This window comes from Cynocephalus volans, chromosome 9, assembly GCF_027409185.1.
Source record: "Cynocephalus volans isolate mCynVol1 chromosome 9, mCynVol1.pri, whole genome shotgun sequence".
Lineage (NCBI taxonomy): Eukaryota > Metazoa > Chordata > Mammalia > Dermoptera > Cynocephalidae > Cynocephalus > Cynocephalus volans.
The window spans coordinates 99,410,482-99,433,892 of NC_084468.1; the positions used below are offsets into that span (position 1 = coordinate 99,410,482).

General features: G+C 35.7%; 1 protein-coding gene and 1 pseudogene across 10 annotated transcripts in view; both read right to left on the bottom strand.

Moving 5' to 3' along the window:
- CAMK2D (calcium/calmodulin dependent protein kinase II delta) overlaps window positions 1-23,411 on the bottom strand; it is a 290,657-nt gene that overhangs the window by 181,825 nt on the left and 85,421 nt on the right. For all 10 annotated transcript variants that reach the window (XM_063107301.1, XM_063107302.1, XM_063107299.1 and 7 more), the window contains exon 3: window positions 18,042-18,101. In XM_063107301.1, the coding sequence (XP_062963371.1) occupies window positions 18,042-18,101 (60 nt within the window). The remainder of the gene's footprint in view (window positions 1-18,041; window positions 18,102-23,411) is intronic.
- Window positions 14,980-15,087, bottom strand: LOC134386726 (small nucleolar RNA U109; annotated as a pseudogene).

Below are 23,411 nucleotides of genomic sequence, written 5' to 3' on the forward strand. Positions count from 1 at the left end.
TGATTTCCTGCTTGATTTCTTCTTGGACCCATATGTCATTAAGTAGAATGCTGTTTAATTTCCATGTGTTTGTATAGTTTCCAGAGTTTTGTTTGTTATTAATTTCTAGTTTTAATCCATTGTGGTCTGAGAAGATACATGGGATAATTCCAATTTTTTTGAATTTATTGAGACTTGATTTGTGACCTAATATGTGATCTATCTTGGAGAATGATCCATGTGCTGATGAGAAGAATGAATATTCTGAGGTTGTTGGGTGGAATGTTCTGTAGATATCTGCCAATTCCAATTGGTCTAGAGTCTTGTTTAGATCTTGTGTTTCTCTACTGATTCTTTGCCTAGATGATCTGTCTAATATTGACAGTGGAGTGTTCAGGTCCCCTGCTATTATGGTATTAATGTCTATTTCCTTCTTTAGGTCTAATAGAGTTTGTTTTATAAATCTGGCTGCTCCAACATTGGGTGCGTACATATTTATGATTGTTATGTCTTCTTGATGGATCAGTCCTTTTATCATTAAGTAGTGTCCCTCATTGTCTCTTTTTATGGTTTTTAGTTTAAAGTCTATTTTGTCAGATATAAGAATAGCCACTCCAGCTCGTTTTTCTTTTCTGTTTGCATGGTAAATCTTTTTCCATCCTTTCACTCTTAGTCTGTGTGAATCTTTATGGGTGAGGTGGGTCTCTTGTAGGCAGCATATAGTTGGGTCCTGCTTTTTGATCCAGTCAGCCAGTCTGTGTCTTTTAATTGGGGAATTTAAGCCTTTAACATTAAGAGTTGTTATTGAAAGGTGTTGATTTATTCCCAGCATTTTATTGGTTGTTTGTTTGTCTTAGGTGTCTTTTGTTCCTTGCTTTCTGATTTACTGTTTGGTTTCTTTGTTTGTTGGTTCCTTAGGTTGTAGATAGTGTTTTTGTTAGCTTGTTTTCTCTTCATGAATGCCATTTTTATTGTACTAGCGGGTTTAGATTTTTCTTAGGTTTTTATGGCAGTGGTAGTTATTTTTCAGGAACCAAACCCAGTACTCCCTTGAGGATTTCTTGTAAGGGTGGTCTTGCGGTAGTGAACTCCCGCAGTTTTTGTTTGTCTGAGAAATATACTATTTGCCCCTCATTTCGGAAGGATAGCCTTGCAGGGTAGAGTATTCTTGGCTGGCAATCTTTGTCTTTTAGTATTTTGAAAATATCATCCCATTCCTTTCTAGCTTTTAGGGTTTGTGATGAAAAGTCTGATGTTAACCTGATTGGGGCTCCCTTATAGGTGATTTGACGCTTCTCTCTTGCAGCTTTTAAGATTCTCTCTTTGTCTCTGAGTTTTGCCAATTTGACTATGACATGTCTTGGAGAAGGCCTTTTTGGGTTGAATACGTTTGGAGATCGTTGAGCTTCCTGGATTTGAAGATCTGTGATTTTTCCTATACCTGGGAAGTTTTCTGCCACTATTTTGTTGAATATGTTTTCAATGGAATCTCCATTTTCCTCCCCTTCTGGAATACCCATGACTCGGATATTTGAACGCTTGAGGTTGTCTGATATCTCTCTCAGATTTTCTTCCATGTCCTTGATTCTTTTTTCTTTCTTTTTGTCTGTTTGTGTTATTTCAAACAGCCCATCTTCAAGTTCAGAGGTTCTCTCTTCAACTTCGACAAGCCTGCTGGTTAAACTCTCCGTTGTGTTTTTTATTTCGCTGAATAACTTCTTCAGTTCAGCAAGTTCTGCTACATTTTTTTTCAGGACATTGATTTCCATGTATATTTCCTCTTTCAGATCCTGTATACTTTTCCTCATTTCATCATGATGTCTAGCTGAGTTTTCTTGTATCTCATTCAGTTTCTTTAGAATTATCACTCGAAATTCCTTATCAGTTAATTCAAGGGCTTCTTGTTCTATAGGATCTAGAGTATGAGATTTATTAACTTTTGGTGGTGTACTTTCTTGATTTTTTGTATTTCTGGTGTCTTTTTTTTGGCGTTTATTCATTGTGGCAGGGGGTTTCACAGTCCACCGGTTTAAGACTAATGACTAACTAGGATGTTGCTGTTGTTGCCAATTTGGTATGGCTCCCGCCGTGACTGCTCAGTTGGCCTCTAGTGTCTTGTGTGTGTGGTTGCCTCGGGTCTTGGGCTTCTCCGGGGATCCACCTTTCTGGTCAGCTTGTACTCTGCTGGGCTGGTGGATCACATACCACAGGGTGTGTGATCTCTGTTGAGCTTTCACTTTCTGTACAGGACTTCTCCCCGTTCCGTGTGCTCTGGCCCAGGCTGTTAGATAGTGCAGTGGCGACCCCACCGGGTGTGTGGTTTCTGTCGAGTCTCCGCCTCCCTGGCCGCACGTCTCCCCCCTCTGTGCACACTGTGCTGGGTTGGGGCGTGTCTTCTGCACCCCTCGTCTATCAGCTGGGCCTTCAAGACCCTGCTCAGCACCGCCTCGCCCACGAAGTCTACCAGGTTTCTGCTAGGCACCGACGACTGGTCTCTCTGGGTGCCTTTGTAACACTGTGTAGATCTTTCTCGGGTCTTGTTCACCTTTGTATCCCCCCGGTATAAACCGAGTCTAGTGCCCGCCTGCAGCCTGCTCTCCGGCAGGTTCAAGCGGACCTGGGAACTCTCCTACCACACTATTCCCAACCAGAAATTCGTTAGGCTTTTTTCCAAACTGGTGGTCGCAGAGATGGTATCTGCCTCCCAGTAACAGGAAGTTTACCGGGGCCGGAGTCCAGGGTGTGGTGGAGTGACAGTTGGCCCGCCCGTACTTCCTAGCCCTCCCAAAACTGGTCGGGACGCCCCACACCCCCAGCCCTGCCAGAGAACCGTGGAGGGAGTGGGAGAGGAGGCCGGCCCGCAGGGTCCGGAAAGCCCCGCGCCAGGCCAAGCAAATGGGCTCAGTGATGGCCGAGCAGGGCGGAGCTGCCCGCACCTGGGAAAATGGAGGCAGCACCGGGGCAGTGAGTGGCCTGGTGGTGCAGGCGGGGAGCCGCGTGGGCATCCACCCCCCGAACAGAGCTGTGCCAGGGATCACTCACAGTGCTGTGCCAGGTCGGGCGCTCGCTCTGTCTCTGGTTTGTTGCCTTCCGTGTTCTCGGCGCTGCCGCCTCGGGCTGTTCAGTCGCGGCGCCGCTCGGGCGCTCCCAGGAGTCTTCTTTAATGCCGGCCTGAAACCTCGAATCCTGAATAGGGCAGCTGGCCGCCTTCAGTGCGGCCCCAGCCTCCGGGATCCTGGCTGCATCCACAGCAGCCCTGGCGCCGTGTTCCCTGTTTCAAGACTCACTTTTGCAGCTAAGAAACAGTTCTTTTCCTGCTCCACACTTCAAAGCTGTTGCCTGTAAATGAGGCAGCCTCTCCTGCCAGGGGCAAAGTGGCGGTCAGCCCCCACGACCGGCCAGCAGCAGCAGTCCTCCCTTAAGAGATAGCCAGAGGAAGGTCCACAAGTTTCCCGGCTGCCTGAGGCCCAGTGGCCACCTTTTCCACCTCAGCTACTCCGCGCCAGCCGCCGCAGCCGCCGCCATCTTGAAAAACCTCCCATCATGGGGTTTTACATTGATAGTGGGTAGGAAATTATCAAGTCATGATAAGTGCAACAGAGAAAAAATAAAGCAAGAAAAGATGACAGTTATCAATATCATTATAAGTGCGACAGAGAAAAACTAAAACAAGGAATGATGACAGGGAGCACTGGGCAGGCATGGAGGAGAAAAGCTGCTCTTTTACACGGAGCTGTCAGAGGAAGCTTCCCCTCCAGGATGAAGTGAGGGTTGAGCAGAGAGCTGAAGGAAGTAAGCCAGCATGTCTGTTTCCCTGCTGGGGGCATACCTATACCTTCAGAAAGAATTCCAGGCAAAGGCCCTGTAGTAGGAGGATACTGAGAACAGCTGAAGAAACACAGGAAGCCCAGAGGGACTAGAGGAGAACAACTGAGGGGGAGAGCAGTCAACTGAGATCAGAAGATCAGGAAGGCAAGAAGGAGGGAGGGCATTCATTGTGTAAGGCCTTCAGGCCATTGTGAGGACTCCGGCTTATTCTCTGAGTGCAGTGGGAAGCCACTGATAAGTTTGTGAGCAGATGAGAGACATGGTCAGACTTTAGACAGCCAGAGCAATCCTGTTAAAATTCAATCAGAACTGTCTCTTCACTATTTAAACATTAGAACCTGTCCAAATGAAAAACAGATAACTGCATCATAAGCACCCAGCTCATTTATTATCTTTAAAAACCACAATATTTTCTTGTTTACAGAAACACCTCATGAGAGTTACATTTTCTTTCTTTTTTTTTTTTTTCATTTCTTTGGGAGATGCTTTGCAACTGTTACATCATAGTAATACACCACTGATTCAGATTAATCGGGGAGAAGCCCTGTCAAAATTAGTTAAAAGACTGAATTATTCTATTTTGTTTAAATAAATGTCATTACCTTTTAGTGTGTGAAGTAAGGAGTCAGGCTTGCCAAGGTTGCCTAATAAAATTTGTTTTGATGAATACATTTTTAAAGGATTGTAATCAGCACATGTCAGCACCAGACTCCTTGGCTTCTGCTTACAGTGCAATTTCTAAGTTTCAATTTAATTAGATACTTATAAATTGTTTCAAAAGCAGTTTATTCTCTTCACTAGAATTGCCCTTTATTTAAGGAGATAACATTGACTAATTTTTTTATGTAAGAAAATTGCATGGGTCCAGAGCTAAACCAAGTAAGGCTGGCTATCTTTCTGTTGTTATTGTTGTCACTCTTACCTTAAATCAAGGTTTCTCAATCTTAGCACTATTGGCATTCTGGACCAGATAATTCATTGTGAGGTGCTGTCCCATGCACTGTAGAATGCTTAGCAGCATCCCTGGCCTCTACCCAATAGATGGCAGAAGGGCACCTCCAGTTGTGACAACCAAAAATGCCTCTACACGTTGCCAAATGTCTCCAGGAGGAAAGAGAGGAGGGAGTACAATCAACCCGGGTTGAAAATCACTACCTTAAATTGAAAATTCTTTGGCTTTCTGTAGGGGGAAAAATGGTCCTGTCTCTTTTCTCTTGTCCACATTATGAATATATTCTCAGAAAACGACTGGGAGATGTAATTTAATATTGAAGGGCAGATTTATATAAGAAATATCAAAAGAAAAGGCCACTGGAATAATCAACACATATGAGAATGACATTTGAAAACCATGTTTTATCAGAGTTCTTCTCTTGGAAAATTCCCAACAAATAAGCTTAAATGTATATTTGGAACTACTAGCTTTTACAAGAGAAATTTGGGGAGGAGCAGCAATTGGCAGAAGAAAAAGAAAAAGATCTTCAAAACAGTAACTCCATTATAGCTCCAACAAAATTAAGCCTGTTAGTAAATCTTATAGTCTTGGTACTTTTCTTATAAGAATACACAAATTGATGTGACCCTATCCAAAAGCAACACATTTGAACAATTTTTGCTAAAAATGAAAAGAAGCCAATATTGCATTTTTATACATCTCCCCAAATTTTGTCTCCAAATATAATTTCCTTTTATTTATCTAAAATAAAATTTTAGCTTTTTTATATATAAAATCTCTTTTAAAGCACATTCAGAATGAAGATAATTTAAGAAAGTGATTACTGTTATTGCTCTTTCAAAAAGATAAAACCTTTTCATTACCTTTACAAGTAAGCATTTTTCATCATTCTGCCTATGGCCCTCTTGATAATCCCATATTGTAGGGTGGTTTCATCCACTGTCACTATCCCCTACATGTGGATGACTCAAAATATATACTCGCACTCTCCAGTGCTCTATGTGGTGTCCCACGTGCAAGACAGATGGGATATATAAAAACAAAAGTAGTTGAGTCAATAAAAGATACATGTTTGGCTAAAGCAACCGGGGACCAGCAAGAAGCGAGCCTTACTCTAGTGGACAGAACATGGGAGAAAGAGCACCCTAGAAATGCTAACCCACAGACAGATGATGTAGTTGCTGCAGTCATTATCTTCCTTGTTCAAATGATACTGTGAGAACTCAATTTGACTACTCTTCTCATCCGCCATCAGAACAAGGACCCAAAACTGAGGGTACAGCAGCATCAAACTGGTCTAAGAAGGACGATGACAGTCATTGTCAACTACTTCCAACCTGCAGAGGAATGCCCAAATGGTGAGAAGCTGACAATTTCTGCCAAAAAGTGAAAGAGCGGGGTTTGGGGAGTGTCATTTGCCCTTTCTATTTTCCTCTTTTTCTGTCCATGGTCCCCCAAAATGAATATTTTTCCAATCCTTAAGAAAAATAATTTCATCATGTTCTCAAATCAGCTAAATGTCTAATTTCTCCCAACTTTCCTTTCAGCTAACGGGATCAACATCTCTTTAATTACCCAGACTAGAAACCTCAGAGAAACCTCCTCCTATCCCATTTGCTACAATTGAACTGTTGCCCAAGATCTCTTGATCCCAAAACAACACCTTTAGTACCTTTGCCCTCCTTGCCGTCCCCGCTCCCACTGCCATGGTTCAGGAACTGATCATGTCTTACACTAGTTTAACCAAAAGCTCTTTCAATATCAATTTCTCCTGACTCCAAACAGTTATGCTTATTACTATCAAACTTGTCCTTCTAATAAAATGATATAATCATGTCAGTCAACTAAATAAATCTTTCATAATTCTCTATTTTCTACAGATCAGAGATCAAATTTCTTCCCACTGAAAGTCAAAACCCTCAACTATTATTCCTGATTAGCCTTTATGGCCAAAACACATAATAACACTCCACACATTACAAATTTTCTGTAATTCTTTAAGTGTGACAAGGACTTTTAACATCTTATATTTTTCTTTTATTGGTCTTTCTCTAATGCTATTGAGTTCCATCCCTACTTCTTTCTGGCAAAACTCTTTTGTTAACTATACAAAATATTTCAGTCAAAATTTTTAGCTTATACCTTAGTGTTCCCATGGCACTTTAATAGCGACATTATTGTATTTTAGTTGCATATATAACTATCTGTCCTAAACTGTGAACTCCTGGTGGTCAAGGAATACGTCTCATTCATCTCTGTAGTCTTCCAGTACTTCTGCTGCACCAGTTAGCAATTCAACTCAATCAGGCTGAATACTAATCACTGGAAACAGAAGACAACTTCCAGATTACATACATTTTTATTTTACTCATCTTCTTTTATTTTGCCTTTACCCAGACTGATATAATTTTCTTTAATTCCTAAATTAAATGTGGATACAAAACTCACCTAATGATCATTTAAGAAATCAGAAGAAAAAAATAATGGCTGTCAATAATTAAATCAGTATATTTACTATATTTCTCAAAAGTATTTAAGAAACACGTTCAGAGATAATCAAAATATAACACTATGTTTCATTACTTCATTTTGAAAGTGAGAGTTTCATTCTTAATGAAAATACAAAGCACAGTTTTTGTGTGTGTGGTTTTGTTTTTTTTTTTTACAAATATCTAACACAAATTCATCTGACTATGTATAACCACTGATCATCATGGAAATAATAATTATGGATATCCCTACAAGGGAACTGTTTACATAATATAAGACTCCACATAGATATTTGTAAGTAAAATCACTCATTTTCTTTACAGAATGAATGAAAGACAAGATATCCTATACTTATCCTAAAATAGCATGCTCACAAAAATTATTGCCATTTTCTCTAGTGAATAACTTTGTAGGCTACAGAAATTTTTCTTCTTAATCTAAGCATTTTGTTAAAACACATAATAAACCCATTACTAAAAACTGAAAGTAATTGTTGAACACTGAACTATAAAAACCACAAAACTTTAATAGTGTGAGCAAAATTTTACCAAAGAATTTTTCTGTCATTTCACAGAAAATATATTATAAATTACTTCTGATGTGCAAAATGTGAAAAAAAATCAAGACAAGAATTCAAGTCATATCACTGTATGTGTCTATTTCCTTAGTTTCAATATACCATCAGCTTTTTAAACTAATCAATAAAATTAATGTTATACCAAACAATAATCTGACAATCATAAATCCATGGCAAGCTCATTAGAGTTGAGGCTGACTTCCTTAAACAGATGCACCATGAGTCAAATTCAGAGAGCAAACACTTTTGTGTGTGGAACATTTTTCAAGAAAACAAATTCTTATTTTAAAATCTATAAATAATAAGAGTATGGAGCTACCTTTTCTAACATGGCAACTTTTCTACCAAAAACTAAACTACAGCTAGCATTATAAAGTGCTAGAAATAAATGCTATAAGTGAAGTCTAAAGCATACTTTCAAAAGGTATCTCAAAACTCTAAATCGATATTCCTATGAGTACTCTATTTAAGTTATAAGTAATGATTGCTTTAAAAAAATTTGAGGGCTTATTTGATTTTAGAATTCATCAGTGCATAACTACCTGATCTACATTTCTTTTTCTACAGTGTAAAACATAGTTTTTCAAATTTATTTTGTCATATGTTACACAATATCACATTAATTATTGTTGTTTATCTCTTTCTTTAGCCTTCATTGTTTTCTGCAAACATTTTATTCATTTTCCTGATCAATAAAAAAGGAGAGTAAAAGATTATCTTGGACAGGAAGTAAATAATTAATTCAGGGTCACTTAAATGATAAACCAAACTTTTCACCAAGATACTAAAAGTTGTCATTAAAATATAATTAGTTTTATAATATCCATATTTGTCATAAGTGCGTGAATAATGATCTCATGCTAATATTTCCCTCTGGAATAAGGGCTAAACATAAATAGTAAAATTATATACTTTTTCTAGGCAAGGATCTTGGATCTACTATCATTTTAAACCACTCTTTATAAAATACTGAGATTCTTTTCTCTACTTATTAAAGAATGGTATGAGTAATCCAGAGTTATATTGCAAATAGAAGCAACACAGAGCAGTGTGGAAAGAGCATGGATTGTGAAGCCAGAATATGCAGGCTTTGAATTCCAGCTCACCACTTACTAGTCACCTGACCTTGGTTAAATTGCGTAAACTCTTTGGGCTTTGGATTCCTTGTCTGTAAAATAGAGACAAAAACGGCATTTGTTTGTTATGAGAATTAAAAGAGTGAGTACATGGAAAACACTTAGAACAGTGCCTGGTAACATAGCTAACAGTTTTATCACTAATTTTAGCAGCAAAGTTCATTAACATTTCAACTTAATTTTTTTTTTTTAATTCAGCCCATCTTCAAATCTTAATGTAGGCAAGTTTAGCATACTGTAGGTAAGTTTATTTTTACTATCAATGCTACCAGAAGAAAGGAAAAAGAATAATAATCTTTAAGTGATTAAAAGGTGCTACCAGTTCCTCTGCTCTCTTCAGGGCTTCCTGGCTATATGAGCTGTTCTTGCCTCTAGTGGGGAAAGGGAGTAGAAGTGGGATTCCACACAACTCAAGCCCCAACAAAACAAACAAAAAAGGTGCTAGTAATGTTTGGAATTATTTTCCTTTCAAATTTCAGCTTAAGGCATAATTCTGAGCCCAAGAATTGATTATAAACTTCCAGTACTTTGTTAGAGGATTCTACCCTGACTATAGCAAAGACAGGGCAAGATAGAAATAAAATAGGTTTAGTAGAACAAATCAGGAAAAATATTTGAGTAAATATTATGCATTGAAAGATCAAAGTGTACTATCCAGTAAGCCTAAACCACAAACTGTCCATTTTGCTCCATAGTTTCACATATAAATCCAGTTAATTTACTTCTAATATAACTCAGTTAAGTGGCTTTTTCATTGATATATGGAAAAAATAATTTATTTACAAAGGAACCAGTAAAAAAACGGACTCAGATCCAAATTCACCAATTAAAAAGATTTTTAAATACCATCTTAAATGTGCAATTTTTATATTCATGTTTTATCTCTATATTAAATAAGTTATTTACTTTAAAAGATGATGAATTTAACTTTCGCTGTACTGTATGAAATAAATTTTTTAAAAAGCTAGAGTAGATAAAGTAATTTTTAAAAATATTTATTTGAGGGGAAAAAAATCCCTCTGTGCTGATTCTCACCTTTGATAAAAGAGGATAATCAATTCTGCAGTCAGTATACAGTCTAAGAAGTAATTTAGACTTCTCACCACATAATCAAGACAAAGAGGTGAGATTTAATCAAATAAAAGATGAACATAAAACAAGAGTACTTTGCTTTTTACTACTGAACAGTGTTAAATTATCTTTTACCTGTTGGATAGTCATTACAGAATGCAGTTTAGCAATAACAATTACTTATTCTTGTGTAATTACAAACTGTTGTGATTATTTGTCATAACTCACAATAAGAGGAGAGGTAATAAAAACTGTCACTCTCTTGGAATGTTGTTTAATTTCTCACACCATTGAAAAAGACTTTTGACTGTCATTCATAAGACCATCAACTTTATCTTCTCAGCAGACCAATTAACATTTACTCTACACTAACTCTTCTCTTTTCCTGTTGTGACTTTCTTTCAAAAGGCTCAAAAACCTACATATTGTAGCAATGGAAACATAAGGCAATTTACTCATTTTATAAGTAAATATTGGGCATATTTAAGATTAATACAAGGGTACTTCAAAAAGCTCATGGAAAAATAGGATTGAAAGATAATATGAATCTTTCCATAAACTTTTTGAAGTACTCTCATATTCACTGAGTTTAAGCTCATATGTGATTGCAGTGGTTCTTATGGAACCTGAGGAACTGGAAGATGCGTGCATGCAGAGTGGAAGAAAAAGGCAAAATTTATGGTTGGATAAAGTCATCTGTTAAAGACAAAAGAACAAATAAACAAAAATGAATGTTAACTTTGTTGTGAAAATTTGAGGAATGGTATTTGAACTGAGGATTTTTTGCAAAGACTAGGGAGATCTAAGACTGTGGTTAAAATATTAGTTTTACAGTATAATACCATAACTCCAAGGTCAGGGAAAAGAAGAAATGGTACATGCAAAATGAGGTAATAAGCGGTTTTTGTGTTTTTCATCTCTTTAGGAACTGTGTATGATCTTGGGTGTATTATTTCACTACTAAAACCTCCTACAGCTTAGATCATTCCTAAGGGCCCTTCTAATTTTACATTTTAGGAAAAAATAATTATATAGAAAATAAATGCCATTATCACTCATAGGCATGGGAAACCTGCTTTTATAGAAAGTAAAGGCTTTATATATGGAACTTCATGTATTGTTATATATGTCAAACAATAAAACCTGTTCAAACAGGGCATCCTTCTGAAACTTAACAGTTTCATATCAGGGTTAACATACAAAATAGATAGATATAACTTACACTCTCCAAAAATCAAAAAGTTTTCTTTTCCAGTATTAGTGTTAGAAGTATTTTACTTAATGTTTATCCTGTGTGAGAAGAGAAACTGATTTGAACCAAAAACAATCTCAAAGTTCTCCTTGAAAAGGAATAATAAAAAAAAGCCTTTTCAATCTTATTGCTTTAAGTTAGGCTCCCTAAACATCAGTATCTCTTTATGGACACAATCAGGAATTTAGGTCTGGTGATGTCATTAAACAATTGTGACTTTATATATAAAAAATAAATTAAGTCATATAAGTTCTGAAAATTTTAGTTTCTTCAATTATTAAAGCAAAAAAATTAGGAGTTTGCACTAAATAATCTATAAGATGTTACTGCAATACTGTAATTCTCTGATAGTATAATATATTACATATTATATAGTATATACACAATATATAACATGTACATTATATTATATGTAATATATAGAATACATAGAAGTTTCTGAAATATGCTTTCCCATTGTTGAGTATATATGTCTCTCAGGAAGAAACTAATGTTACTAAATGTTAAGAAATGAATTACTTAGTTCCTGTTTGGCAAGGAGTGTCCCATAATAATTCACTCAACTATTTATTTAATTACTTCCAAAGTATATTCACTCCTCACCAGATAAGATGCATTATCTAATTCTCTCTTATGATTATCAGAAGGAAATAAAAAAAGGTAAATATTTTCTCTGCTTTATAAAGAGAGGAACTAGAACTCAGGGAGCAGATGGGATGTGCAGCAGTTCACAGAACAGACCAATCATTAGCGGAATAAACTGGGGTCCCCTGAGTTTTCCATTAATACTATGTCTCACATGTTCTGTCACACTTTATATTAACGCATGAGTGAGTAGGTTTATATTTTTGGAGTGGTGGCTAGGATTGCAAACAGAAAGGAAGTAATCAGTAAGCTATGATGACATCTCAGAAAGGTAAATTAATTGTACTAGGGGTTCCAGGGCATTATAAAGACTAGATTTAAGATGCTACATAGCCTTTCCTTTGGCTCTCTAGCTTACTGATGTTCATTAAGCTGTATCAGTAAAGGCTCACCTTAAAAAGGTGGTACTGATCTTCTACAAATATAAATCTTTCTTCAAGTTTCCAAAAAATTGTCTTGTTCTTTCTAAAGTCTACATAAGGTATAAATAAAGGTCTTCAGAGAACAGGATAGATAGCCCATTAACAGAATTTATCATCCCACCAAATGCAAAGTTGTCTCAGATATTGATCTCCTGACAAATAAAGGCCTATACATGGATATCTTCTCCTTGGGATATCAGATGAGTCAGATCAAAGTTTCTAATATTTTCTCTTTTCCTTTCCTGGCGCAGGTGTTTTCAGATTCATACAGTTGGATTAAATAAATATTTTTCCTATTTTCCTAGTTCTTCTTTAGTGTTTTTTGTTATCTGGCTTCACCAGAGGTTTCAACAAATTCCTCAATAATAATGCTTATCAAAGATCAAGCACAAAAACAGTTAAATAATTTTGAGGACAATTTGGTTACTACCTCAAATACTTTATTTCAGTACCTGAAACGTATTTTTCCCTTACTTAATAGAAACGTTGACATATAGCTCAAAATTTCTGGTTACCACAGATTAGTTTATACCTCAAGGGAAAATAAGCCCATTTTATTAAAATAAAAGATGAACAGAGTGATCAAAAAGTAAGTAATGAATAGAGTGTGAAGTAAGACATTCTCTCTAAATTGCTTCAACACCTTAATATCAGTTATAATCTTTCCAGTTTGGGGTTCCAACAAAAATTGTCTAGCTGGAGAATAGCAAAGATGGAGTTGCTTAGGAAATGGCCTGTATTTCCAAATTCGTTGAGCCAAAAGATGCATGGTGCTTTTCATGGACTATGTTCTTTCATCTATGAAGAAAGAACCAGCTGTTTAAATTTTTACCCAAGAAGATGGAACTGAGGGGCAATAAAGTGATAAACACTAGATTCTGATACACTGACTGGACACAATTTCCCTGACTGTGTTCATGTACCTACAATCCATTTCACACACAGCAGACAGAGCAAATCAGATTACGAAATACTTGTTTCAAATCCTTCCCATCACACTTAGAATGAAACCCAAACTCCCTAACTCGGTTTACAAAGTCTGCATTATTAGACATCCACCTACCCTGATGGGTCACTCTCCTCTTCCCACATGTAGGCCATCTACTGGTCTATACACTCTTCCCCTAAGCAGGGAAGCTCCCTCTGCCTGGGAAAACTCTTTCTCCCTGAGTTTTTTAATAATGGCTTCTACCTGTCATTTAGGTATCAGTTTAAATGTGACCTCCACAGATATATCTTGCCTGGTAAACCATTTTAAAGTAGTGACAAAGACTCTCTCCTGACCAAACATTGGAAAGGCTCCTCTTTTCAACAAGGCCTTATCCTCTTTCCATCCCCAACCTTCCTAAGCCAGTCTAAGTGAAGAATCCTCTTAAATCATTCCCCACCTTTGATATGTAACAAAATTCCTCATCTATCATCCTTGATACCTAAGTCCTTGGCCTGCCTTTAGCCAGAATCTTGCTAGGCCAGTTGAGCAAGAAACTCCTACCCTTGATGTCTCCACTTACAAAATTTCCACCCACTGATCCCCTCACTCTTCTCCTTGGCTATAAATCCCCAACTGTATTTGCTGCATTGGGAATGAAGCTCAGTTCTCTCCCCTACTGCAATAGCACTGAATAAAAGCTGTCTCCTTATTGATTTTAACTAGTGTCTGTCTCTGTTTCTCTTTGACAGTAGCCATCCAGTCCCCTGGTATCAAATTACTCTATTTTAATCCTCTGCATAGAACTAACACTATTATGATGTTTTCTTTGTTTATACACTAGGACGAAAGGCTTTAGAAAAGCAGTGACACCAGTGTGTACAGTAGCACGCAGGTTGGCAATGGCTAGACATTCAGGAAATTTTGTTGAGTGAGACAATTTTCACTGTATATCTATAGGGGTATGAAAATGTGCTAAGAGAATGCTATAAGTTAGCATATATGTAAGATTTATTATAAAAAGGCAAAAATGAATAAAGCAAATATTAAAAGTTGCCCCTCTGGTTTCTTCTTCATATGTCATTGTATTTTTGAAATTTTCCACTATGTTTGTGTATTACTTTTAAAATCAGAAAAAAAAAACAACACTTAAAGAAAAAAGTGGTTTAATAGATCATCACTTTCATTTGGTTTAAAATGTGTTTCTTTGGGAGAAACCTTTTATGTGCTGTAAATTCTCAAGATTATTGATCCTGTGCCAAGAGAAAGACACTCAAAAATATAAAAAGGAAGCAAGCAAATTTCTACAGGCAAAAAATTTGTCAAAAATAGTATTTCCTTCCTTGAAGTACTAAAACTGAATGGATCTTAAAACTGAGCAAATACTAAAATAGAGGAAAGGGAGAAGAAGATAAGGATCTTATACTATTTAGATATCACATTATCTATTTCAAGGAAATCAAGACCAAATGCTGTTTTCCCTGTGTAATCTGATCTAGTAGTAAGTGATCCTACTGTTAACTGGGTGCAATGATCTTAACAGCAACAGCAGCACTCTGATCACCACCTTGTTAGTCCCTACTCTCCAGTATACTCTCAGATGGCTGCTTATAGCATCTATCTTTAAAACATATCTTCTTTGTTGGCCGTTGCTTACTATTTTATGACAATTACCATTGTACTGTTGTTCCTTCTTTTACGTAGGAGAAATACACTACCACTCAACCTCTACTGTAAGGTTGGCAGCCCTGTGAACTTCTTCTTTAATGAAGAAGGAATGAGGAGCAGATATTTCCACATGCACTGTTGTTTTTTAATCATTGTTCTTTACATGAGTAAATACAACATTGTCAGACTACATGGCATGGAGACCCATGAGTTAAGATAACTAAGATAAAATGAAAAATGATTCATCTTCATTTCTCCAATTAGAGAAAACAAATTTTGGCAGAATCCACTGGGCAAGGTTCTGTCTCCGGGTCTTTAAACAGGTTGTCTCTTCCCTTTGCTTGCAATGTCCTCCTGCCCCCCTCCCCACCCCCCACCCCCCGATTGCCAAATCACTTGCTATTAGGTCTTTACTCAAATTTCACCTTCTCAATGAAGTGGTCCTGACCAATCATTTAAAACTGGAAACCCCAACATTCCCTACTTCCTTTCTTTGTTTTCTTTTTTTTCCCCTCAACAATTATCACCATCTAGCATCCTATACTATCTTTACTTTCTGTCTCCCCCAACAATGTAAGCTCCATAAGGGCAAGGATATTGGTCTGTTTTGTTCCTACTATACTTCCTGAATGGAAACTTGTTGAGTGAATGAATGATATAGATGAATTTGCCAGTGTCATGAATTTTGACATTGTGTCTTATAATCTTTTTATGATTTATACCCTGAGGTACAGATCACTAGAAATATCTCTCATGATTAGAAATAAGTTCTAGGGTTTATTAAGGACCTGGAATTTCCATAGTTCCTTTTGTACTCTTGAAATCCTGAGAGATGGAAGAAAATCTCAAGTTTCAGTTGATTGTTACAGATTGTTACAGATCCTTGAAAAGAAGTATATACTGTCAGAGTATGTTGATAGTGATGTCTAGGTCACAAAACTTTAGAACTCTCCCCAGTGTACAACTTTCCTTTTTATGATAAAGGTATTCTGCACGTAATGCCAACATGAAAACAATTATTGTTTTAGTTTAGAAGTCTTTAGAATGTTTGACTTCAGTCTCTTAAATGAAACGGAGGAAACTAGTTTCATTATCCACCAAAATTGAATTTCATAGAAGGACCTTGAAAAAAACAAAAACAGAACAAAACAAACAGACAAACAAATAACCCTTCTGCACAGGAATTGCAAGTTCATCAAACAAGGATTTCACTTTACCTTAAACCTGAGCAAGAGAAGTGCTCTTTGAACTATAGTGTGACATACCATGTAGTTTCTCTTTGGCCAATGTTATAAGCTTAATAGTATCCCCCCACCCTCCAATTCATATGTTGAAATCCTACCCCCAGTACCTCAGAATGTAACTGTATTTGGAGACAGGGCATTTAAAGGGTAATTAAGTTAAAAGAGGTTATTAGTGTGGGCCCTAATCCAGTATGACTGGTATCCTTACAAGAAGAAGAAATTGGGACACAGACATTGTACAGAGGTAAGACCATGTTAAGACACAGGGAGAAGATGGCCACCTACAAGCCAAGCAGAGAGGCCTCAGAAGAAACCAAGCCAAGCAGAGAGGCCTCAGAAGAAACCAAGCCAAGCAGAGAGGCCTCAGAAGAAACCAACCCAGCCAACACCTTAATTGTGGACTTCTAGCTTCCAGAACTGTAAGAAAATAAATTTCTGTTGTTTAAGCCACACAGTCTGTGGTATTTTCTTATGGCAACCCTAGCAAACTAACACAGCCAACCAAAAACTGCCACAGACTTTTATCAGGTAAAATACTTGTAAAGAGGTAGATTTACATTTCAGAGTTGTTTGTTTGCTCTCAAAACCAAAAGGTTACTTTTAGACAGCTGTCAGAATGTTAGTGTTGCAGATTTACTCCATAGTATCTATTCATTCACTTAAGAACCTAAGACATACTCACTAGATGCAGGATACTAAAAACTTTTAGGTAAGAATAGAAATTTAAAGGTCCAATACATAAAACTAAAAGAAGTATAAACCTCCTAGGTGACTAATTTTGCAAATTAGGCGGCATTATCATCCCTTTTCTTACTACTTCTAGATCAGAAATATTTTGGTTGACAATAAAATTAAGGGAGCTGTGACAGTAACATTTTTTTTCTGAAACAATCAAAGCTATTATCACAGAATCTAACTCACACATATTTTTTTGTTTCTTCTTTTTCTTTCCTGTGTTTCTTTCTCCTATTTCTCAAATATTCATCAATTTTTTATTTTGAAAACTGTCATACTATTTAATAATTCATGAAGGATATATAGTTTAAAATCATTTTACTAGTTTCTGGAATAGAATCTAAAAATATAAGGTAAATTCTTCACAGGGCAGATGGAAAAAAAAAATTGGATGACTAAAGTGATGGCATAAGTTTTGTCTCTCCATCAGCAGCAGTAGTTGAACAATTCTTAAAGACACATGAAGGTACTTGTCAACTCATACTTCTTATTAATTTTTTAAAAGAGTTTGTTTATATAAAATTGCTACCATTTGGGGAAAACATATATCTTTTCAAAAAATTTTAATACTTGTTTCACTTTTACCTTCACAACTATCCTTCCAAATTAGGTAAAGGACTATCATTTTCATTTTACACAAGTCTATAAAGGGACATCAAACTAGTTAATATAGCGAACTCCAAAATATGTAGTTAAAATAAAGCTAACCAGGAATATAACCAGGAATTACCTCAATTTAATTTATTTATTCTTTCAATTACACTCACTTTCCCCACTGGTTGGTGTGCAGTCAACTCTCAGCACAACAGGAAACATACACTATTGATTCAATTAATGTAGTTATCTTTATTAATTCCATAAAGTAAGATGAATTTAATTTAAAGAGACAGTTTTTATTTTCCATTCCTGCTTTAAAGATTGCATCAAAAGGAAACAACAAACATACAAAGACCTTTAAAGAATCAAATGTAACTAAGACCAAAAGTCAGGGACTCACTTGTTAATAGTTGTAAATATTCGATTATTAAATTAACATTTTTTATTGTGGTACAACAAACATAATGTAAAATTTTAAATTAACATTTAAGATACATTGAAAACATTTCCTCACCAATATTGGGGTGCTTCAAGAGACGGCAGATTCTAGCTTCCCTTTCCAGTTTCTGATGATCTGTTATAAAAAATAAAAATAAAAAAAAAACAGAAAAATAAATCAAGATAAAGCAAAATGAATATAATGCAATAAACAGCATACCAAAATGACAAAAAACCCTTTATATTTACTTACCCTTTGATTTATTTTTAAAGCAGTGATTTTTGAATTTTGAATTAGGTGAACATCACATAGTACAACAGTCTAATTTTCTTTATTTTTCATTGGCTTAATGCTTGATAGAGTGAGGTATAGAATAGAGCTGAAGATTTCCTTTTATTGCCCACAAGCCCTGCAGCTAGTATGGCACCAGCTTCATTTATTATTTAATATTTATTAAAGTACTCAAACTATAATAGTTTGGCTTTATTCTTCCTTTGAAGTTCAAGTCCATACTCTTAAATGAATAAAAATGTAAACTTTCTGGCAGTAATCTTGTCACGTCTGATAAAGTACATGCTGTTAGCAAGAAATGGTTAAAGACCTGCCATATAAACAATGTCTTAAGGAAAATATATTGTCCAGTTTTGACATGAAGTCAATGGGGAACAGCATTACCCAGTACAGAAACCGCTGGATTTTAAACAGTTCCTGAGAATTTGGGTAAAATATAGTTTTTTCTTCCCAGCTTTGAGGTACTTTTCTAACTTACAAGATATTTTATTTCAAATGAAGTGAGAAATGTAAATTAAGACCTAATGAAGTAAATCCTTCACCCCAGTTCCCAACCAAATTTTAATCTTTGTGCAAAATAATAACTCTGATCACAAATGCAAATTAAAGTGCTAGCCCTGAATCACTTTCTCACAGCAACAGGAATATCAATAAAGCTGCATAAAGCAACAACCTATATATCTGGCAATATCAGGGAATGAGCTTTTATCAATAAGTAGATTAAAAGTAACTATTTACCCTCCAAATGCCAAAGTATTAAAATATTAACCTCATGAGGAGAAATCTGACAGTCATTGTTTTCTTACATAGATGACATATAAAATAATTTAATCCCTCTAAACACCACAGTGTCCTCATTATTAGCATTAATTATTACTCTTCTATAATCCAGTGAAGCTCTCAGAGGCTGTAGAGGTATAACCACTGGTCCCTGCCCTGTGTACCTATCTGCCTACCTGTTCCTCTCTGTGGAATCATTTTCTAGGTATAGGCAATGCCAAGAGATGGTTTGGACAGAGAGAGGAGTTTGGTCTTCTGCCGTAATTGGACAGTTACCATCCCCCCCCCACCCCCCACGCACACACACACAAAGAGCAATGTAAACACACCACCTCAGAAAGGCTTGGGTTTGCCACAGCCAAGAAGAGTATAACTCTTCTAGCTCCCCCTCCCCACAAAGAGAATCCCACTCCTAAATTAATCTAATATTAAAATCAGGCCAATGAAAATGGAGTGTTTAAAATCCAGCTCTTTCCTTAATTTTTGCCCTGCTAACCCTCTGGCTTGACAGCTTACACTGTGCATTCCCTATTCTTATCTCCTTGGTCCTTCCCTTCCTTGCCCTATGCTCCCGTATGAGATCAATACCTCAGATGTGTCTGGTTTTAAGGGCAGGTTAATCCTGATTCTCTGACTTCTTCAACCAGCTCAACTCGATTTTCAATTTTTTCACATTTGTTCCATTTCCAAGAAACTAGATTCCTAAGGAAGAGCCACTCCCCTTACCCTTCTTGGACTAAACCTGGCTGGCTATATACTCTCAGAAGAGGAAAGATTAAACAAAATGGACCTAAACTACTTTAAGTTTTGTATTGCTATATACATTTATCACACTTTTTCTATTCCATTACAAGCTTTTGCTGTTAGCCCTTGCTGCTGTAACATCTTCCGTACATAAAACAGTTTCAGGTGCACATACTAGTATTAATTAGGTGTTTGTCAAAGGAATTATGAGTGAATGATGGTTGCCTCTCCCTTGTTTTCACAACTGCTATGGACTAAGAAGCAAGGAATACAAGGGTATAAAAATATAATATAATCATAAATAACTTGAAAGTGAGAACCCAAAGGGATCCTGCCTTATAAAAAGGTACAATCTTTAGTGTGTAGATTCTGGGGCACTGTAAATAAGGTAGCTACTCAGAGGCCTTATTCCTGGGAGTTTTAAAATTACATTCTGAATACATTTTTCTTGTTAGAGAAATTATGTCTCACTAAAGGAAGCATTCCTTCAGAAAGAATATAGATTCTGTCCACTTAAGTAGGTCACATTTGAAAACACATATAAGTTAAGAGAAGATATTTGAAAGGCTACTTCATTATAAAACCTGAACATGATGTATATGGATTTAAAGCTGTCACATTCATTTAACAAAAAGTTTACAAAATTCATAATTAAATATTACACTTTTATTATATCTTTTTATTTTGAACTATGCCATACCATAAATTTGAACTTTAAACAATTTGCCCTAGATTCTTTCTGACATCAGATATCAGTCACTCTCTATCACTTCTGCTGCCCACTAGTATCCTGGACAAGTGAGTAAGATTTTACAAATATACAGGATGATGTTCTTCTTTCATGGTAAAGTAGAGTTACATATATGTGCTCCATGTTCATATTTCTTAAATTAGAAGTGAAACCTTTGAAGAGTTTGTTCTCTGCAGGGAGCTAATGTATATGTTAAATTATGAATTCTGATGTCAGTCTGACCTCCATTCTATATAGACTGAAAACTATGTTTCCCATGTGGAAAAGTTTTTCTTTCAATTTTTTTTAATGTCTATCTCATAGAGAAAGAATCAAGCATCTGTTTCATTTTACCTTCTTTCTGCAGTTTTATGTGTAGAGGAAAATGGAATTTTCCACTGACTCCAGAGGAATAAAGGCCTATACTGAAGGAGAGACAACTCAGAAGAATGGAAAGATCTCAGGCTTCAGAATGGACCAGACAAGAGCTACTATCCTGGTTCTACCACCTACTACTAGCTGCATGTTTAAGTTACTTGATTTCTCAAAAAGACCATCCATAAAATGGGCATAAAACATCTAGCACCAGACAATGTATGTGGAACAAAGTAGGTCCTCAATAAATTGTAGTACCATCATTATTATTGCTAAAAATGTGTCCAACTTTAAAAGAACAAAATTCCCAAAAGCTACATTAGAAATTATATTGATTCCATCAAAGATTATTCATTTTACATGCACCCTAATATATTATGAAAATAACTCTTTTCCATAAAATCATATGATTATGATAGCCAGGCCATTGGTAATAGAAATAATGGAAGAACCACTGATGTCTGTGGTCAGAAAGAGACAAAAGTCAATACAGTAAATTACAGACAAAAACTCAGAGTTATTCAGTTTAATGGTATACTCTGAATACTATGAAAGTCAAGAATACAGAAAAAAAACTTTTGTTGCAGAATTTTTAAACAAATTAAATTGACCAGTCTTACATACAAACACTATATTCTTTTATTCATCCATTTCATGCATCTGAAATAAATTCGGTTCTGATAAATAATTTATCATATAAAATTGTGTCAGAGGGAGCTGCTGGATAATATAAGATAAATTTGGTATACTATGTCATTCTACCCTCAGTCTCCACAACATGATCTATGTAGTATGCTCCCCTAGGTGTTATTTTACTTGTGAGACTGAACGATTTGCTGCACAAATCCATTTTTATGTTTAGGCATAATAGAGCTAAGTCACTTGAGATACTTTGTATTAAAATTCTTCAAACTTTGATCACCTAGACATTAAAAGAATGGAAAACTGGAACAAGGAGTACTAAAGATAAATACAATCCACACGTTACCATTTTTTTCCAGCAGCCCTGATGATTTTTACAGGCAGTTGCACAGTAACACAAGAGAGCATTTACTTAAGGGATTTTGATTTTCTTTCTTTTTTATCATAGTAAAATAAACATGTACTTAAGTATTTTTTCCTACAAACAAAATATATACAACATATTCAAAAGGTGAAAAGTATAAAATATTTATATAGTTTTCCACAGGACAATGTTCCTTATGTAGTTTACTATTAACACATTAAAAATAGAGATAAAAGAATAACTTTGATAATAATTTAGAAGAACGAAGGAAGGAAATGTAAGAAATAAGCATTTTTATGGTTCCTTTAAGCATCTGGAACATTCAATTATTCATTTTTCTGTGAATGAGTTTCCCTTAGAGGTAACTGTGAAGCTAACACTTCAGCTTCAGGATCTGTCATATGCACAGGCTCCTGAAAGGGCCTTAGCAATATGTTCACAGGCTCATATGTTTTCGCAAAAGTTGCAAAATGAGATATTTTAACAGCAATCAGTTATGATCACTATTTCTTTCCACTCCCCTTTCTTCTCCTTCACACTTTTGCTTGTGTTGGATGATACTCAAGTGGCCATGAATATTTTTTAGATTTAGCTAAGGCATTGATGAGTTGACAATACATTTAAGTTTAAGTTTAATGAAACAAATTTACCTAATTTGCTGTCACTTCTGTGTAGAGTTATGTCATTGCTAGCCATCCCAATGCAGGAGTGCTTCCAGGAATACACTCACCTCCCAGCCCACCATGGAATGATGAGACACCCCAGAGGTGGCATCATGATATGAACTTGTACTATGGATCACCAGCAAGTGGGTGTGTAGAGGAGGAGGAGAAACATTTATTTTTGCTATTTTTCTGGATTTTGTTATGCTTTGTAGTATTGCTCAGGTTTTCTAAATTTATAATTTCTTATGACTACTTTTAGTCTAAATATATGCAGTTTTCACTTTTAAGTTTAATTTTTTTAATTCTAATTTTGTTTTCTTTACCTTAGCAAGAATCTCCCAAATTGCATACACTTCAGGTCCTACCAAATGTGGATGCACATTCCTTGTTACACTTATGAAAAAAAGTAGAAGATAACTTATTGTTTAAATTCTAAATGTAAAAAAAAGACTTACATGTTAAAATACTTCATAAAATAAATATTAACTTTCTTCTTTAAGTGAAGAGAAACTCATTTATATTGCTAAAACTTAGTTACTAAAAACCTGTACACACATTACATTTGTAGTGAAAAGATCACTGAATTGAAAATCAAGGGGAAAAAATGTACTCCAGTACAGACTCTGCCAGGAATAATGGCAAAAAAAAAAAAGGCAAATCTTATAAATGTGAAAAACTATGTTTATCACTCTCTACAAATTAAGATACTACAAATTTGAAATAATGTAAAATAAAAAATAACTCATATCAGACATGATACGTAAACATATTTATTATTATTATATTTATTAAGCATATTTATTAAGCAGACACAAGGATACTGATATCTGTTTTGGAAGATAAAGTGACATATT